The 19,201-nt window shown below is 31.7% G+C and overlaps 1 protein-coding gene and 5 non-coding genes across 6 annotated transcripts; 3 read left to right on the top strand and 3 right to left on the bottom strand.

Annotated features, from left to right (window-relative positions):
• Positions 1 to 6,767: 6,767 nt before the first annotated feature.
• LOC124927590 lies at positions 6,768 to 7,315 on the bottom strand. The gene is made up of 2 exons (XM_047468070.1): positions 6,997 to 7,315; positions 6,768 to 6,877 (listed from the first exon to the last, which is right to left on the bottom strand). The coding sequence occupies exons 1-2, from the start codon at positions 7,313 to 7,315 to the stop codon at positions 6,768 to 6,770; spliced, it is 429 nt and encodes a 142-aa protein (XP_047324026.1).
• Positions 7,316 to 13,577: 6,262 nt separating this feature from the next.
• On the top strand, positions 13,578 to 13,692 carry LOC124922866. The gene has a single exon (XR_007097918.1). It is a non-coding gene; the product is annotated as a U5 spliceosomal RNA (small nuclear RNA).
• A 509-nt stretch (positions 13,693 to 14,201) lies between these two features.
• On the bottom strand, positions 14,202 to 14,304 carry LOC124923007. Its single transcript, XR_007098049.1, has one exon. It is a non-coding gene; the product is annotated as a U6 spliceosomal RNA (small nuclear RNA).
• Positions 14,305 to 15,238: 934 nt separating this feature from the next.
• LOC124922912 lies at positions 15,239 to 15,355 on the top strand. Its single transcript, XR_007097960.1, has one exon. It is a non-coding gene; the product is annotated as a U5 spliceosomal RNA (small nuclear RNA).
• Positions 15,356 to 18,218: 2,863 nt separating this feature from the next.
• Positions 18,219 to 18,321, top strand: LOC124923017. Its single transcript, XR_007098058.1, has one exon. It is a non-coding gene; the product is annotated as a U6 spliceosomal RNA (small nuclear RNA).
• A 560-nt stretch (positions 18,322 to 18,881) lies between these two features.
• Positions 18,882 to 18,997, bottom strand: LOC124922965. The gene has a single exon (XR_007098009.1). It is a non-coding gene; the product is annotated as a U5 spliceosomal RNA (small nuclear RNA).
• Positions 18,998 to 19,201: the final 204 nt, after the last annotated feature.

Raw genomic sequence — 19,201 nt, 5'->3', positions numbered from 1 at the left:
ATTTTATTTATGATATTTTATTTTATAATTTATTTTATAATAATTATTATAAATATGCTTAATTTTTAAAGTGTCCGGATTGCCGAGTCAAGAGCTATGGTTAATTTGAATATTTATTTGAGAGTAAATGGATACTTGGGTCGGAGTGTGGGTGGACTCGCACATAAACTTAAAACGGTTAAAATAAAATTAAAAATGTTATTTGTATGTTTTGAACTTGCAACTTAACCAAATAAGTACAAACTTTTAACCAACTAGGCTAACAACACTTTATATGTAAGATTGAACACCAGATTTGATGAACACGAGACATTTTAACAATAAAAGTTCAAATTTTTAACTAACTAATCTATATATATAATGATGCTTAATTTTTAAAGTGTCTGGATTGCTGGGTCGAGAGCTATGGTTAATTTGGATGATTATTTGAGATTAAATGGATACTTGGGTCGGATTGTCGGTTGACCCGCCCATAAACTTAAAACGGTTAAAAATAGAATTAAAAATGTTATTTGTATATTTCGAACTTGTAACCTAACAAAACAAGTACAACCTTTTAACCAACTAAGCTAACAACACTTTATATTTAAGATTTAACACCAAATTTGATGAACGCGAGAGATTTTAACAATAAAAGTTCAAATTTTTAACTAACTAATATATAAATATATATATAATGATGCTTAATTTTTAAAGTGTCCGGATTGCCAGGTTGAGAGCTGTGGTTAATTTGGATATTAATGTAAGAGTAAATTGATATTTGGGTCGGATTGTGGGTTGACCCGTTCAAAAAACTTGAAACGGTTAAAAATAAAATTAAAAATTCTATAGTTATGGTTCGAACTTGCAACCTAACAAAACAAGTACAATTTTTTAATCAAATAGGCTAATAACACTTTATATTTTAAATTCAACACCAAATTTGATGAACGCGATAGTTCATCAATAGTTTTTAATCAGTCATAATTCTCTTTTGACTCTGCGCTACAGATTTAAATATTATTAGTGAGCAATAATGGAAGAGTTTCATCATATTTATAGAGATAAGGGACATAATTCATATGGATATTGTAAGTCTCGTTTGGGGTATTTTAATGATAGTCTTTATATTTTTTCTTTCACTCGTAGTATGAGTAAGAAGTGGACTCTAGAGGTGAAACTAAATGAGTTGAAGAATCAAACTGTATCAATTGTTTTCAGATCGTTCTGCAATGTGAGAGTAAATGGATACTTGAGTCGAATTGTGGGTTAACCCGCCCTTAAATTTAAAACGCTTAAAAATAAAATGAAAAATGCTATCACATTTTTACCGTAATAACTTTTTCACGGGTTTTTTATATTATTACTCGTGCAAATGCACAGGATAAATGCTAGTTTGCTTAATAATAACTTATTTATTAATGACTTGTTTAATATTAATTTATTTATTTTTTCTAACAAAAATTTATTAACATTTATGTTGATAAAAATATTTTTTAAAAATATTTAAAATTATTATTTCAACATGATTTCATTAATTTATAAATTAAATTTTCTTTTTATATTTTACTGATTTAATTATCCATATATTCTACAACAATTTTACAATAGTTTCATATATCTTAATAATAAATATAGTAATTTCAAATGTACATATTTTATAATACATAACAATTATAATATTTTAAATATTCACAATTAATTTACAAATTTATCTTGCAAGACCACTTGCAATTAATAGGTATTTTTTTAAAATAATTTATACATTTAATTTACTTGCTATATATTTTTTCATATATATAAAATTTATATCTTAAATTTATATATAAAATAACATGATTTGAAATAATTTTACAATGTATATTTAAGTTTTTTTTTCAATTAGTTTATTAATAGTATTTGTTCAGTAATAGAAAATATGTATTTTTTAAATTTAGATTAATGGATGATTTCTCGGGATATAATCAGGTCCTGATGGCGCCTGAAAACAAGGAGAAAACTACTTTCATCACAGAGGTCGGTATCTTTTGAAATCGAGTGATGCCCTTTGGACTGAAGAATAATGGAGCTACGTATCAGAAAGCAATCATAAGTCACAACTATTCTCCACGACATAATCCACAAGAAAGTCAAGGTCTACGTTGATGATATCATCGTCAAATCAAAGAATCGAGCTGAACATATCACGAACATGGAGAAATTCCTTTACAGGATTTGGAAATACCATCTCTGTTTAAATCAAATGAAGTGCACCTTCAGTGTCACTACTAGTAAGATGATAATATTTCTGATTACTCAAAAAGGAATAGAAGTCGACTTTAGCAAGATTGCGGCCTTCACAGCCATGACATCACCCCGAAATGAGCGAGAGGTTCGAAGATTTTTGGATAAAATTCAAAATATTAGTCGCTACATTAGTAAACTCACTTACACTTGCAATCATCTCTTCAAGCATCTTAAGAAGGGTCAAAAGTTGCCTGGAGTGATACTCATTAACATGTCCTCGAGAAGGTGAAGGCATATTTGCAATCCCTTCCTATCCTCATGTCTTTGAGGCCAGGAGTTTCTTTAATTCTTCACTTCACTATCACTAAGTTATTTCCATAAAACCTACCCGGCTAGAATGATAATAATATGAAAATAAATAAATAAAATATACGCAGTTTACGGTCGTTAGGTCCCTTCATCGACCGAATAACTCAATAGCGGTGGTATTTCTCCCCGTCGTTATTGCCATTCGCACGCAAACTATTTTGAGTTACCCGGGGCTGTACATAGACCCTCCCTTGAAGGTGTCGATGCCTCTATTAATATAAGTAACATTCGTCATAATGACTATAACATAAGTTTATTAAATATCAAATACGAGTCATATACCTTGTTTGAAAGTACGAGTTATAACTACTCTCATAGTAATAACTTCAATCCAATTTAAATAGTTCTTAGTGAAAATCAAATGTTTAAAATAAAACTCTTTTTATTGGAGCTATACTAATAAATCATTTTAATAGTTTGTTATTAACATTTGATAAAATAATATACTTAAAAGTATCAAATTCTTGAAAATATTATTGAATTATCCTATTCTTTAAATAAAAGAAGAAGAAAAACCATTAGCCTCAATAATGACAAAAAAGTGTGTTGTCCCACATTGTCAGATGAAGTGAAAACAGGGATTCAATATTATTATAAGAGGGGAGTTGGTGATTAAAGGAAATTACTAAGCCAAGCATTGAACACAAAGAAGCAGACGATACATCTCCGTAAACTATCTGACAAGCCTAGCCGCAGATTGGTTTTATACCAAAAAGGGAAACTGATTTCTATGCAATTTTTGGTCTAAAACCATCTTCCGGTATGGCTAGGCTCATCAGACAGTTTATGGAGATGTATCGTCTGATCAACCCTTATTGCAACAAAACTGTTGGGGGCAGATGGGGCATTTATTCTCTCGTAAGCATGGAATACATTGTCCAACCTAAGTGATCGAACCTCATACGATAATCAGGAGAAATACTAGGTATGTGCATTTGCATTCTCAGTTTTGCCAAGCAAATCTTTGTTTTGATAATGACAATTATTCTAAGTCTTATTATAATTCTTTGTTTGGTTAATCACAATGAGACCTTTTGTGATACAAGGTCAAAGGATTTTACCCTATTTTGGTCTATCTTTTTTTTGTTGTCTTTCATTTATCATATATTTTCTTACCGATACTCTCAAATAAGGTCGGCCTAGGGTACCCCGAGTGACCATGTCAATTGGTTAACCAAATAACCCATAAACATACAAGGCCTTATTCTAAATAATTTCTTTATTTTAATGAAATTATTCTAAATATTTGCTTTGTTGATGACAATTCTTTTTATCTATAAAAGGGGTGATTCCTTTTGGACAAAATGCACCGCTTGTAACGTTCAGTATGAGTATCTCCTATCTCCTGAAGTACGTGAACAAAAAACTATCCTGCAAGAATTGTCGTGGTGTTTTCATGGCAATTAACGAAGGGATAGGACCTCCAGATGGCTCGTATCCTTTTCGTGATTGTCAACATTTTCCTGCTCCTGAAAACGGTTATGCAGATCAACTTGGGACTATTACAAATATCTTAACCATGCACAAATGGAGTCGTTGTATCTAAATCTAAGCAGAAATCGTATTCTGAATCTTCAGTGGAGGTTGTTGATACAAATATAACCATCCCTCCCGAGGCACACCCTTTAGGGAATGGAAATAAAAGCACGAGATCTCTTCACGAGCCTTCCAAACTGGGCAAGCCCTCAAGGAGAAAGAGTCTGGATGACACAGGCGTAGAAACGCCTTCAAATAATCTATCAGATATGGGACCATCAGTGTCAATTTTTGACTCAGAAAAGTTATTAATTAATAGGGCATTGTCTGAATTAAGAAAGAAGTTGCCAGAAATAAGGAAAGCTGACGCTGAAGTACCTGCACTGAAGAAAACCTAGCAAATTTACCTCAGAAAGCAGCAGCAGCAGAATCATCAAGAGGAGAGGTGGTGGTGTCTAACAAACCTAGTACACAAGACGATTCCTAACTCTGATTTTCACAATTTCAGCACAGTTGGGCTTCAATCAGTGGTGAGGAGGAGGGCATCAGTGCACAAGACGATTCCTAACTCTGATTTTCACAATTTTGACAATGATAGGTCTGATCAATGTTTTAAGGAGAAGCAGATATGGGCGATCTACGAAGAAGAAGAAAGCTGAAGCTGGAAACTTAAAGTGATATCATAACTTACACCCCACCCCCCAATAGTAGATTATAAACTGTTTTTTTTTTCTTATGATTTTTCCTTATTGTGTACTTGAGAGATTTATAGATGGATGGCCAAAACTTTTATAGGTTGGTTGTTTCTTTGTCTGAAAACTGTTGTTTCTTTATTGTTGCTGGTGTTTTTAATTTTGACATGTGAGAATTATTTTACATGTCAAATTAAATTTGACTGGATAGATAGAAAATGAAAATATGAATGAATTTATATTTTATAATTGAAGTATATATTTCTTTAGTTTTCAAATGAGATCTCATTTGATCTTCAGCTTTCTAATATAGTGTTGGGATTCTTTGAAACAAGAAACGAATGAGATCAAGTTTTGACACTAGCTTGATTGGGTGAGTTTGTATATAATGGTGCAACCTCTTCTCTACCCAGGCTAGTGCCCAACAAACCTTCTCCACAAAAGAGTAATTTAACTCATAATCGGTGGTCATCATTTTGCTGATGAATGGCGCAACCTCTTCGTTACCTAGGCTAGTGCCCAATAGACCTTCTCCACAGAAGAGTCATTTAACTCATAATCGGTCATCATTTTGCTGATGTAGTAGATTGCCACCTCTTCTTTGATTTCATTCTCCTAGACTAGAATGCTCCCCATGGATGACTTAGTGATAGTGAAGTGAAGAATCAAAGAAACTCCTGGCCTTAAAGACATGAGGATAGGAAGGGATTACAAATACGCCTTCACCTTCTCGAGGACATGTTAATGAGTATCACTCCAAACAACTTTTGACCCTTCTTAAGATGCTTGAAGAGATGATCGCAAGTGTAAGTGAGATTACTAATGTGGCGACTAATATATTGAATTTTGTCCAAAAATCTTCGAACCTCTCGCTCATTTTGGGGTGATGTCATGGCTGTGAAGGCCGCAATTTTGCTAGAGTCGACTTCTATTCCTCTTTGAGTAATCAGAAATATTATCATCTTACCAGTAGTGACACCGAAGGTGCACTTCATTTGATTTAAACAGAGATGGTATTTCCAAATCCTCTAAAGGAATTTCTCCATGTTCGTGATATGTTCAGCTCGATTCTTGTATTTGACAATGATATCATCAATGTAGACCTTGACTTTCTTGTGGATTATGTCGTGGAGAATAGTTGTGAATTATGGTTGCTTTCTGATACGTAGCTCCATTGTTCTTCAGTTCAAAGGGCATCACTTGATTGAAAAAGACACCGACCTCTATGATGAAAGTAGTTTTCTCCTTGTTTTCAGGCGCCATCAGGACCTGATTATATCCCGAGAAACCATCCATTAATCTAAATTTAAAAAATACATATTTTCTATTACTAACAAATACTATTAATAAACTAATTGAAAAAAAACTTAAATATACATTGTAAAGTTATTGCAAATCATGTTATTAAATGGCTAAAATTATTGTTAAAATTTAAGATATAAATTTTATATATATGACAAAATATATAGCAAGTAAATTAAATGTATAAATTATTTAAAAAAATACCTATTAATTGCAAATGGTCTTGCAAGATAAGTTTGTAAATTAATTATGAATATTTAAAATATATAATTGTTATGTATTATAAAATATATACATTTGAAATTACTATATTTATTATTAAGATATATGAAACTATTGTAAAAATGTTGTAGAATATATGGTTAATTAAATCAGTAAAATATAAAAAGAAAAATTAATTTATAAATTAATGAAATCATGTTGAAATAATAATTTTAAATATTTTTAAGAAATATTTTTACCAACATAAATATTAATACAATTTTTGTTAGAAAAAATAAATTAATTAATATTAAACAAGAAATTAACCCACTGTTCAACTTTAATTTGACATGTAGAATAATTCTCACATGTCAAAATCAAAAACATCATCAACAACAATGAAACAATCTATAATAGTTTTGGCCATCCATTTGTAATCACTCAAGTACACAGTCAGGAACAAACAATCATAAGAAACAACAAACAGTTCATAATCTTTTCAATTGGGGGATGGAATGTAAGTTAAGATATCACTTTATGTTTCCCAGTTTCAGCTTCTTCTTGTTCTTGCTGCTGTTGAAGGATCCAAATCCCAACAGCATTCTGGCAGATCATCAGTCCTTTCTCCACCTCTAATTCGCCAAGAAGGAACACGATGTGAGAATCTCAACATTTCCTTCTTCAAAACCCAACAAATGGAACCCTTATCTAGGTTCCTCCCATACACAGTCCTGTAACCATCTACTTTCACCTGTGGACTCATGCACTCCATCTTCTTCATCAAAATCCATCATAACATCCACCATCTCATATTGATGCCTAACTTCAGAGGGGGTCTCCCTGTTCCATTCCGATGACCAGTTCTTATATATGGCCCATATATCTCCGCCCCTAGGATATATTCTAAGGCATCCTCCCCGTTTTATTTTTTCTCTGCACAATACATGAGAAAAGATGTCCACTTCTTCAACCACATCAATGTTTGTTGTCCTAAAATTTCCACAAGATTTCGTAATGCCAGATTCTATCCAATTCACTGATCCGAACTCCGCATCAGTTTTGGAGTTCATGTAACTGATTGCAACTTTAAACGGTGAGACTGAAATCACTTGGAGGTAGAGGTGGCACCTATGGAGGAAGAGGAGGCTGCTAGGGAGGTAGAGGTGGCACCTATGGCGGAAGAGGGGACTCCTACAGAAATTAAGGAAATTAAGGAAGAGGTGGTTACCAGAGTGATAGAGGAAGAGGCTACAATGGCGGTCGAAAAGATTTGTTGAGAAAGACTACAATGGCGCAAGTAGCTATGCTTTGAGAGCTCAAATTCTTTGTCCAAGCTTGGAGGGTACAAAAGAAATGAAAACTACATTTGATGTGTATGTTGCATCTAAGACAAAATTCAAAGGGGAAATTGATTTCTATGCAATTTTTGGTCTAAAACCATCTGCCGTTAAAGCTAGGCTCATTAAACAGTATAAGGAGATGTGTTGTGTACTTAACTCTTATTGCAACAAAACTGTTGGGGCAGATAGGGCATTTAAGCTTCTATCGGAAGCATGGAATATATTGTCCATGCTCAGTGAACGAACCGAGAAGGAGGAGAAGGAGGAGAAGGAGGAGAAGGAGAGGTGGTGATTTCTAACTAGCCTAGTACTGCCACAATTTCTGGCACAGTGGTGAGGAGGAGGATATTAATGCGACATGACGGTTCCTGACTCTGATTTTCACAACTTTGACAATGAAAGGTCTGAGGAATGCTTCAAGGCAAAGCAGATATGGGCAATTTACGACGAAGAAGATGGTATGCTACGGCTGTACTGTCTGATTCGTCAAGTGAATTCAGTTTCACCTTTTAAAATTGCAATCAGTTACATGAACTCTAAAACTGTTTCAGAGTTTGGGTCGGTGAATTGGATAGAATCTGGCTTTACGAAATATTTTGAAAATTTTAGGACATCAAACATTGATGTGGTTGAAGAAGTGAACATCTTTTATCATGTACTGAGCAGAGAAAAAACAACACGGGGAGGATGCCTTAGAATTTATCTTAGGAGCGAAATTGAGAACGGTAATTGTAATATTCCTTCCATAAGCTTCTAAGGCCTACCTACCTTCTGATACTTCCTATGATCAGGACCCGCCCGGACATTGTGTTTTAAATTAAGTCTCAAACTCAGAAACAAATATTCCTCACATTCTCTATTCTATCTTCCACAATAAGGGTTGAAAAATAGATGATTCATTCTCCTGCAAAATTCAACCAGAACTATTGTAAAGAATCATCCTTTACTCTTTTTCAATGCTAGGACAAAAGGATATTACATAATTCTGGGCCATGTTTGATGAAAGGTTATTTGGAAATAATACAAATATTTCCCACCATGAATTAATTCATTCAAATAATCAACCAAATACTTTATTTTTATAATATTTTAAACATTTAACCCAAATGACATAAGTTAAGAAGGTTTGAAAGACATCCTTATAATCACCTCCGGAAATAGGGTCTTCCCCATTCGAATCTTCATTCTCAAAACCCCATGTTGCAAAATCTTCAATTCCAGTATCATCCAACTCAGCAATATCATTAATGTTGTAAGTTTCATGAAATTCTTCATTTACACTATCAACTGAAGTAAACATAATGGGTGACCTTTGACTACTTTCATCAAATAGATTCACTATGTGCTTGAGTGAGGGAGAAATCTCCTCCGACATGACTATGGAATTCACCATCCTGTCAATGCAATCTATATGGATCATAACAAGAAAATTTTCACAAAGAGATGTAAGAGTAAAGGATAACAACACACTGTAATTGTTTGAAAACCAATATCCAGTCAAGTTTGTCCTTTATACTAAACAACTTATATTTATTTTATATTTCATTTCAGGTCCTATAAAATGAGAATAGATCTCTAGGTTATAGGAAAGAAATGAATAGTGTGGATACTCTCCTCCCTACAAAGTTCCCTTTTATATTTCTTATTGAAACAAAGTCATAATCACCATGAAATCAAAACCAATATACCTTTGGCGAAATAATGATCAATACTATCAAATTTCTTCACATTGAGGGACTCAAATGACAATTCAAGTGCTGATGAAGGCGATACCTGCAAATGCATTCACCCTTAGTTTTGAAATCATCATTTTGTAAAACAATTATTATTACTGAATACTAACCTTCTAGTCTGACTCTTTCTTAAAATTATTGGAGAATAAGATTAGGAGAAGTTATTGGAGAAAACCTACAGCCACATGGATAAATGATTGTATCGTTAACTAATGTGGGCATTTTAAAACTATTCGTTCAAAATATAATCCTTCTGTTAAACAATCTACCTTGATATATACCCTGATAACATTATATGGAAAAACATAATCTACTAATGGTGCGACAACAACTGTCCATCTGATCCAACAGACACAAGTTATATTTATCCATTGGTTAAAAACTAACTTTTTTAACAATACTATGTAACCCCAGTTATGTTATAGGCATTTCCATTAATATAATATAAGCATAATGACAAAACATAATCTACTAATGGTGCGACAACAACTGTCCATCTGATCCAATAGACACAAGTTATATTTATCCATTGGTTAAAAACTAACTTTTTTAACAATACTATGTAACCCCAGTTATGTTATAGGCCTTTCCATTGATATAATATAAGCACCAGTGGTAGAATAGTTTCCAAACATTCCATTCACTTTAGTGACTAATACTCATTTTCTGTACCCTGTATAAAACTGATTTTATAAGTTTATACATATCAAACAAAAAAAATACTCAATAAAGACAAGAAAGTACATTGACAGGTGATAGAAAATTAAAGGAATCCAATTAGGAACAACCAAAGAAGCCTTAGGAACAACCAAAGAAGCCTTGATCGGGCATAACAATTGGGGAATTCATAACATCCTTCCTAATAAAACCTATATTAAATGTCACCATAAACAGGTAAAATTACAAGGAATTCATCCACCTCTTCCTTTCTTGAGATGATTCTCAATACCACTATACCAGCAAATACCAAATTCATATATATCCAAATTCGTCAAACATGTGCATACAACAAAAAATAAATCATTTCTTGTAGAGATGAACAATGTTAGGAGATCCTCGAAAAAGATATGTATTCTTAGACGCTAATCTAATACCATGACTTCTTTTGTTTGCTGTCTGATTATAAACAACCTCTGTCTCAGTTTAATTGAAAGACAGATATACTATTTTGTATGATTTATAAGGCAAATGCAGAATCCAAACACACGATATTGGACATTGCTTCAGCCCTAATTTGTTGGGATTCAAATTAGTTCAAGTTGTATCCATGTAGCTAAATCAGAATTATGTGACCACTTTCATCATCACACTTTTATGCAGGCACGAATATTATTACACAAACAAAAAAATCAAGGGAAAACATATTATGACTTGGGAAATTAAAGATTGCGAGCTAATCATCTGGATTTTATACAAACTATATACATGTGAGTGCGCTTGTAAGTTGTAATTTATTTGGAGAGTACAACACCTCACTCATAAAGATGGTTCAACTAAATAAGTTGAATGTATACTCTAATTCATCCTTAAAACAAAAAAGTATAACCATTTCTCACTCATAAAGATGGTTTAATCATCTAGTGCAGCGATAACAACCTAGCATCAAAATTCAACTAAAAATAACTGAGAAATCTAAAACACTACAACAAGGGGAAAATCTATGAGCCAGACATGAAAAATAAAACCAGTGACCTAAATAAATTGCATATAAACCTCGTTGCATCCTTAAAACAGATAAGTAGAACCATTTATCACTCAAAAGACATTCAAGACCCGCAGATGAAGGAAAACCCTAATGGTCGGAGAAGAATGTAACTAACCTCGTGGGTGCGACAATCTGGCTGCGGAGAGTCAAGGGATGATAGTGAAGATGAAGGCAAGCCCTAATGGTTGAAGAAGAATGTAACTAACCTCGTGGGTGCGACAATCTGGCTGCGGAGAGTCAAGGGATGATAGTGCAGATGAAGGCAAGCCCTAATGGTTGAAGAAGAATGTAACTAACCTCGTGCGCACGACAATCTGGCTGCAGAGAGTAGAAGGATGATAGCACAGAAATATGGCTGTAGAGAGTAGAAGGATGATAGTCTGATTAACACAGGCAGAAAGATTTTTTAGGTTAGAAAGAATTGGTCAGCGTAGAAAGAAAATGTGTTAGACTTGATAATTAAAAACTGATTCTAGTTTTAAAATATATATAATTTAAAATTTTATTATTAAATATAATATAATATTTAATTTATTTATTTTTGGTTTATTTTATTTTTTTACTTTTAATTTAATTAATTTTAAATACTTAAATAAAAGACAGATGTTAATAAAAAAAATTAATAATGTTATAAAATTTTAAAATTTATGAATTAAATTTTAGTGTAAATAAAATTTTAAGTCAAATTTTATTTTAAAATTTTAATATAGTGAAATAAAATATTTATAAAGTTTAAAAATAAAACATAAAAAATATTAAATTTATAATACTTAAGTTTTAAGGATTTTAACAAAGTTTGTATATAAAAAAAAATAAAGGTGGTTGTAAAGTATAAAGGTTGCCAAAAGTTTTATTTTTTTAATTTTTACCCACGCTTAATAAGCGTTGGCATATAAAGGTGGTTGAAAGTGTGTTTTGTTGTAGTGTATTTCGAGAAAATAAAAAATGGTCTATAAATATAATAGAGTTATTCTATTATTACTCACGGATAATAGTGAAATCAATAGCGCATAGTCAAAAGAAAATTATAACCAATTAAACATACTTTATGAGCAATGCTTTTAGGCGGTGCTAACGATTTAATAATTATCTTTGTAGTTCCAGAATATTTCAGTTTATATTCGAAGTGTCTATCTAAACTAATAAATGGACTTATTCATCTTTTGACAAAGACTTGTGACATATGTTATGTCAATGACACTACTTCGTTTCGTTTTATCTAATCACTTTTTTTTTCAAAGTTACTTTTCTATTCGAAATATATATTCCAAAAAATGGTTTCTTAATTACAATATTGATTTAGGACCCTCAATTCTCTTTTCTATAATCACTTTTAATGCCTGTTCCGGAACGATAGGACAATTATGTTATTACTAAACTTGTTGAAGAGATGAAATAGAACCAAGTTATATCTTTTTTATTGAGAGGTTGATTCGAACTACGAATTGAATCAGTTTCTCGTCAACAAAGAGCACAACACAAATAGTTTATGCAACTTCAACAACGGTAGGTAAACGTGCTTTAAAAGAAATCTATTAGATCGTGTTCTTTCTATGCTTGTTTTTTGTTTTTGAACCGATGTGGGACTTCTTTACATTCTTTAACAATTATTAATTATTAACCTTTCTTTTGTCATAAAATAAATTAATGAAAATTATAATAATATTATATATTTAAATTTAACTTATTGTAAAACTAATAATTTTTAACCAATATTCAATTTTTTTTTTCAAGTATCTTATATAAGAGTTATAATATGATTAAATTGAGTTATAAAATCTATATTTGTAAACACAACTATAATCTTATCAAATCATGTTTTGGAATATTTATATATTTTTTTAATTTAGCAGAGTTTAAATTTTAAATTTTTGACGAAAATTTAATTCATATTATTTATTAATGTATTGTTTGAATTATACTTTATTTTATTTATTTTGTAATAAATAAAAATATTTCACTCTTTATTTGGCATACTTCCTTTGAATTGTAATCCTTCAAAATTATTTTGAAGGATGCGCAGATTAATTTTTTACATCATAGTTAATTGTGTTCAAAATCAAATTCTTACATCCTAATTGTTCTATACATGACAAGGGACCTTATCTTCTCTTGCCCCCTCTCTTGAGAAGTCATTTAGTTAGAGGAGCGAATAAAAAAGGGACAAAGGCCAAACTAACTAGAAGCCACAACATGTCTTCTATTTTTTTCATTTTAATAAGTTAGTTAGTTTGAGAAAAAAATCAAAATTAAAGTGTTTTTAGTGAAAATCAAATATTTAAAATAAAACTCTTTTTATTGGAGCTAAACTAATAAATCATTGTAATCGTTTTGTTATTAACATTTATATATAAGTTTGATAAAATAATATACTTAAAACTATCAAATTCTTGAAAATATTATTGAATTATCCTATTCTTTAAATAAAAGAAGAAAAAACCATTAGGCTCAATAATGACAAAAAAAAGTGTGATGTCCCACATTGTTAGATGAAGTGATAATAAGGATCCGGTATTATTATAAGAGGGGAGTTGGTAATTAGAAAAAATTATGAAGCCAAGCACTGAACACAAAGCGAACTATTCTTTCGCCTTTTACTAAAGAATACCGTGTGTTCTTTGCAATATGTGGCATACGCCTATTTTTGTTGGGTCCTCTAATCGGAAGCACCCTACAATTGAGTTTAAACTTTGAATTTTTCTTATCTACGAAAATTTAATTCATAATATTTATTAATGTATTATTTGAATTATACTTCAAAAAAAATTTAATAAATAAAACTATTTCACTCTTTATCCAACAACATACTCCCTTGTAATCCTTCAAAATTATTTTCGTTTAGATGTGCAGATTAATATTTTACACCATTGTTAATTCTCTTCAAAAATAAATTCTTACATTCTAATTGTTCTATGCATGACAAGGGACCTTATCTTCTCTTGCCCCCGTTCTTGAGAAGACTCAATCATTTAGTTAGAGGAGCGAATGAAAAAGGGACAAAGACCCTACTAACTGGGAACCACAACATTACTTTTATTTTTCATCTTAATAAGTTAGTTAGTTTGAGAAAAAAATCAACAAATGTCATTGTGTGCAAACCTGTAAAGTACACAACAAAAAACTACACTATTTTCCCTCCGGTCGCCGGCGTACGCTTCAGAGAGGAAAAAGGATAAAAAAAAATTTGGACCATTTCTCGATTTGTGCGTGTCATTCTTGCACAGGGGCCATGCTAATCTTCTCTGTATCGTTCAAATTTTATCAAATGTCCCCGAAGGGACTTAACCATCTCTCTCATTCTTTAAAATACTTCATTCTTAAGTTAGAGGAGCGATGTGGGATCAATTTTAGAAAATGAATGGACAACTGCTATTTTTTGCTATTTTTTGTGATCGACTGCTAGAGTGTTTTTCGAGGAACGCATGAGTTCTATATAGAGAATGAGGGTCTTTCAAAGTATGCCCTCGATTTATAGGGTTTTTTCTTTTGAGGAAATATTGATTTTTGGGAGAAAAAGAATGGAGAGCTACCCATTATGTCATGTTGATAAGGTGTCCAAGGGCAAAGCAAGTATTTAAAATCTAGTCGGGCTAAGTTATTTCCATAAAATTTACCCGGCTAGAATGATAATAATATGAAAAAAAAATATACGTAGTTTACGGTCGTTAGGTCCCTTCATCGACCAGAGAAATCAATAGCGACGATATTTCTCCCCGTCGTTATTTCCATTCGCATACAAACTGTTTTGAGTTACCCGGGCTGTACATAGACACTCCCTTGAAGGTTTCGATGCCTCTGTTAATCTAAGTAACATTCGTCATAATGACTATAACATAAGTTTATTAAATATCAAATACGAGTCATATACCTTGTTTGAAAGTACGAGTTTTAACCACCATCATAGTAATAACTTCAATCCAAGTTAAAGCGTTTTTAGTGAAAATCAAATGTTAAAAATAAAACTCTTTTTATTGGAGCTATACTAATAAATCATTGTAATAGTTTGTTATTAATATTTAATAAAATAATATATAGTTAAAAGTATCAAATTCTTGAAAGTATTATTGAATTATCCTATTCTTTAAATAAAAGAAGAAAAAACACCATTAGCCTCAATAATGACAAAAAAGTTTGTTGTCCCACATTGTTAGATGAAGTGAAAATAGGGATTCGATATTATTATAAGAGGGGAGTTGGTGATTACAAAAAATTATGAAGTCAAGCATTGAACACAAAGCGAACTATTCTTTCGCCTTTTACTAAAGATTACCGTGTGTTCTTTTCAATACGTGGTATATGCCTATTTTTTGTTAGGTCCTCTAATCAGAGGCACCTTACCATTGAGTTTAAACTTTGAATTTTTCTTATCTACGAAGATTTAATTCATATTATTTATTAATGTATTTTTTTAATTATACATAAAAAAAGTTGTAATAAATAAAAGTATTTCACTCTTTATTTGACAACATACTCCCTAATTGTTTTGTGCGTGACTATCGACCTTATCTTCTCTTGCACCCGCTCTCACAAACACTTAATCATTTAGTTAGAGAAGTGTGATACACAATGTTAATCATTTAGTAAGTGTCTTATCTTAGTTAGTCGATGTAATATGTGTCTTAAGGAGGTTGAGACGATGTAGTATGTGTCGCTGGTATTTAGTGTATTATTTGGAGTATTACTTCTATTTTTTGGGTTATGTCGGGAATCATTGGTGCGTATTGAGAATCGTGGATTGAGGTAGCTAGATTTGTGGGTTTGAAACAATTAGGTTATATCTCTATTATTTTCTAGTGGATAATTTGGTTAGAGAGAAATCGTAGATCTTTCAACAATCTTAAATGACCGTTGCGGATCCAACACAATGCTATCATCCTAACATTATATGATGTTCGATGTGGGAAGCCGGTAGATTCAGTCGGAGAGCTCATTTCCTTTTTGGAAGATCTCCGCACATGTTAATTTTGTAATATTTGTGTGATTTTTTATAAATTTAAAGTTTTTGTCATTATGTCTAAACGACTATCCATTCATAATATTATTGCATGAATCATTTAAAAAAAGCATCATAGAGTTTTATTTCAGGGGTGGGAAAGTTTAAAAGCGAGAGAGCTTGGATATGAATCTTCCATTAAAGCTTCAACCAACATTTTGATATTTTTTTTCAGGTGGAGTAAAGTGGGACAAGCACCCAGAAAGATTTAAAAATCTTCTAGGAAGCATTCCCGATTAATTGATCGTGGACATTTACAATTGATCGGGAATGCTTCCTAGAAGATTTTTAAAGCTTTCTGGGTGCTTGTCCCTTTTTACTCCACCTGAAAAAAAATATATCAAAATGTTGGTGGAAGCTTTAATGGAGGATTGATATCCAAGCTCTCTCGCTTTTAAACTTTCCCACCCCTGAAATAAAACTCTATGATGCTTTTTTTAAATGATTCATGCAATAATATTATGAATGGATAGTCGTTTACACATAACGAAAAAAACTTTAAATTTATAAAAAAAAAATCACACAAATATTACAAAATTAACATGTGCGGAGATCTTCCAAAAAGGAAATGAGCTCTCCGACTGAATCTACCGACTTCCCACATCGAACATCATATAATGTTAGGATGATAACATTGTGTTGGATCTGCAACGGTCATTTATGATTGTTAAAAGATCTACCATTTCTCTCTAACCAAATTATCCACTAGAAAATAATAGAGATATAACCTCATAGTTTCAAACCCACAAATCTAGCTACCTCAATCCACGATTCTCAATACGCACCAATGATTCCCGACATAACCCAAAAAATAGAAGTAATACTCCAAATAATACACTAAATACCAGCGACACATACTACATCGTCTCCACCTCCTTAAGACACATACTACATCGACTAACTAAGATAAAACACTTACATATATATTTATCATCAGTTAGAATACCATTCTGGATCACACTTCTCTAACTAAATGATTGGGTCTTCGTGAGAGCGGGTGCAAGAGAAGATAAGGTCCTTAGTCATGCGCAAAACAATTAGGGAGTATGTTGTCAGACAAAGAGTGAAATACTTTTATTTATTACAAATTTTTTAAGTATAATTAAAATAATACATTAATAAATATAATGAAATAAATTTTCGTAGATAAGAAAAATTCAAAGTTTAAACTCAATTGTAGAGTGCCTCCGATTAGAGGACCTAACAAAAATAGGCGTATGCCACGTATTGCAAATAAAAGGAGAAAGAATAGTTTGCTTTGTCTTCAGTGTTTGGCTTCATAATTTTTTGTAATCACCAACTCCCCTCTTATAATCATATAGAATCCCTATTTTCACTCCATCTAACAATGTGGGACAACACACTTTTTTGTCATTATTGAGGCTAATGGTGTTTTTTCTTCTTTTATTTAAAGAATAGGATAATTCAATAATACTTTCAAGAATTTGATACTTTTAACTATATATTATTTTATCAAATATTAATAATAAACTATTACAATGATTTATTAGTATAGCTCCAGTAAAAAGAGTTTTATTTTTAACATTTGATTTCCCCTAAAAACGCTTTAATTTGGATTGAAGTTATTACTATGATGGTGGTTATAACTTGTACTTTCAAACAAGGTATATGACTCGTATTTGATATTTAATAAACTTATCTTATAATCATTATGAAGAATGTTACTTAGATTAACAAAGGCATCGACACCTTCAAGGGAGTGTCTATGTACAGCTCGGGTAACACAAAACAGTTTGCACGCGAATGGAAATAACGACGGGGAGAAATATCGTCTCTATTGAGTTCTTCGGTCGATGAAAGGACCTAACGACCGTAAACTACGTATATTTTTTTTCATATTATTATCATTCTAGCCGGGTAAATTTTATGGAAATAACTTAGCTCGACTAGATTTTAAATCCTAGCTCTGCCCTTGGACACCTTATCAACATGACATAATGGGTAGCTCCCCATTCTTTTTCTCTCATAAAATCAATATTCCTTCAAAAGAAAAAACCCTATAGATTGAGGCCATACTTTGAAATACCCTCATTCTCTATATAGAACACATGCGTTCCTAGAAAAACACTCTAGTAGTCGATCACAAAAAATAGCAGTTGTCCATTCATTTTCTAAAATTGATCCCACATCGCTCCTCTAACTTAATAATGAAGTCTTTTTAAAAATGAGAGAGATGGTTATGTCCCTTCGGGGACATTCGATAAAATTTGAACGATACAGAGAAGATTAGCATGGCCCCTGCGCAAGAATGACACGCACAAATCGAGAAATGGTCCAAATTATTTTTACCCTTTTTCCTCTCCGAAGCGTACGCCGACGACCGAAGGGAAAATAATGTAGTTTTATGTTGTGTACTTTACCGGTTTGCACACAATGACATTTGTTGATTTTTTTTCCTCAAACTAACTAACTTATTAAGATGGAAAAATAAAAGACATGTTGTGGCTCCTAGTTAGTAGGGTCTTCGTCCCTTTTTCATTCGCTCCTCTAACTAAATGATTGAGTCTTTTCGAGAGCGGGGCAAGAGAAGATAAGGTCCCTTGTCATGCATAGAACAATTAGAATGTAAGAAGTTATTTTTGAAGAGAATTAACTATGGTGTAAAAAATTAATCTGCTGCGCATCTAAACGAAAATAATTTTGAAGGATTACAATTAAAAGGGAGCATCTAAACGAAAATAATTTTGAAGGATTACAATTAAAAGGGAGTATGACAGATAAAAAGTGAAATACTTTTATTTATTACAATTTTTTTGAAGTATAATTCAAATAATACATTAATAATTATTATGAATTAAATTTTTGTAGATAAGAAAAATTCAAAGTGTAAACTCAATTGTAGGGTGCCTCTGATTAGAGGACCAAACATAAATAGGCGTATGCCACATATTGTAAAGAACACACGGTATTCTTTAGTAAAAGGTGAAATAATAGTTCGGTTTGTGTTTAGTGCTTTGTTTCGTAATTTTTTCTAATCACCAACTCCCTTCTTATAATAATATCGGATCCTTATTTTCACTTCATCTAACAATGTGGGACATCACACCTTTTTTTGTCATTATTGAGCCTAATGATTTTTTCTTCTTTTATTTAAAGAATAAGATAATTCAATAATATTTTCAAGAATTTGATACTTTTAAGTATATTATTTTATCAAACTTATA

This window comes from Impatiens glandulifera, chromosome 1, assembly GCF_907164915.1.
Source record: "Impatiens glandulifera chromosome 1, dImpGla2.1, whole genome shotgun sequence".
Taxonomy (NCBI): Eukaryota; Viridiplantae; Streptophyta; class Magnoliopsida; order Ericales; family Balsaminaceae; genus Impatiens; species Impatiens glandulifera.
This window is presented reverse-complemented; position numbering and strand designations above follow the sequence as displayed.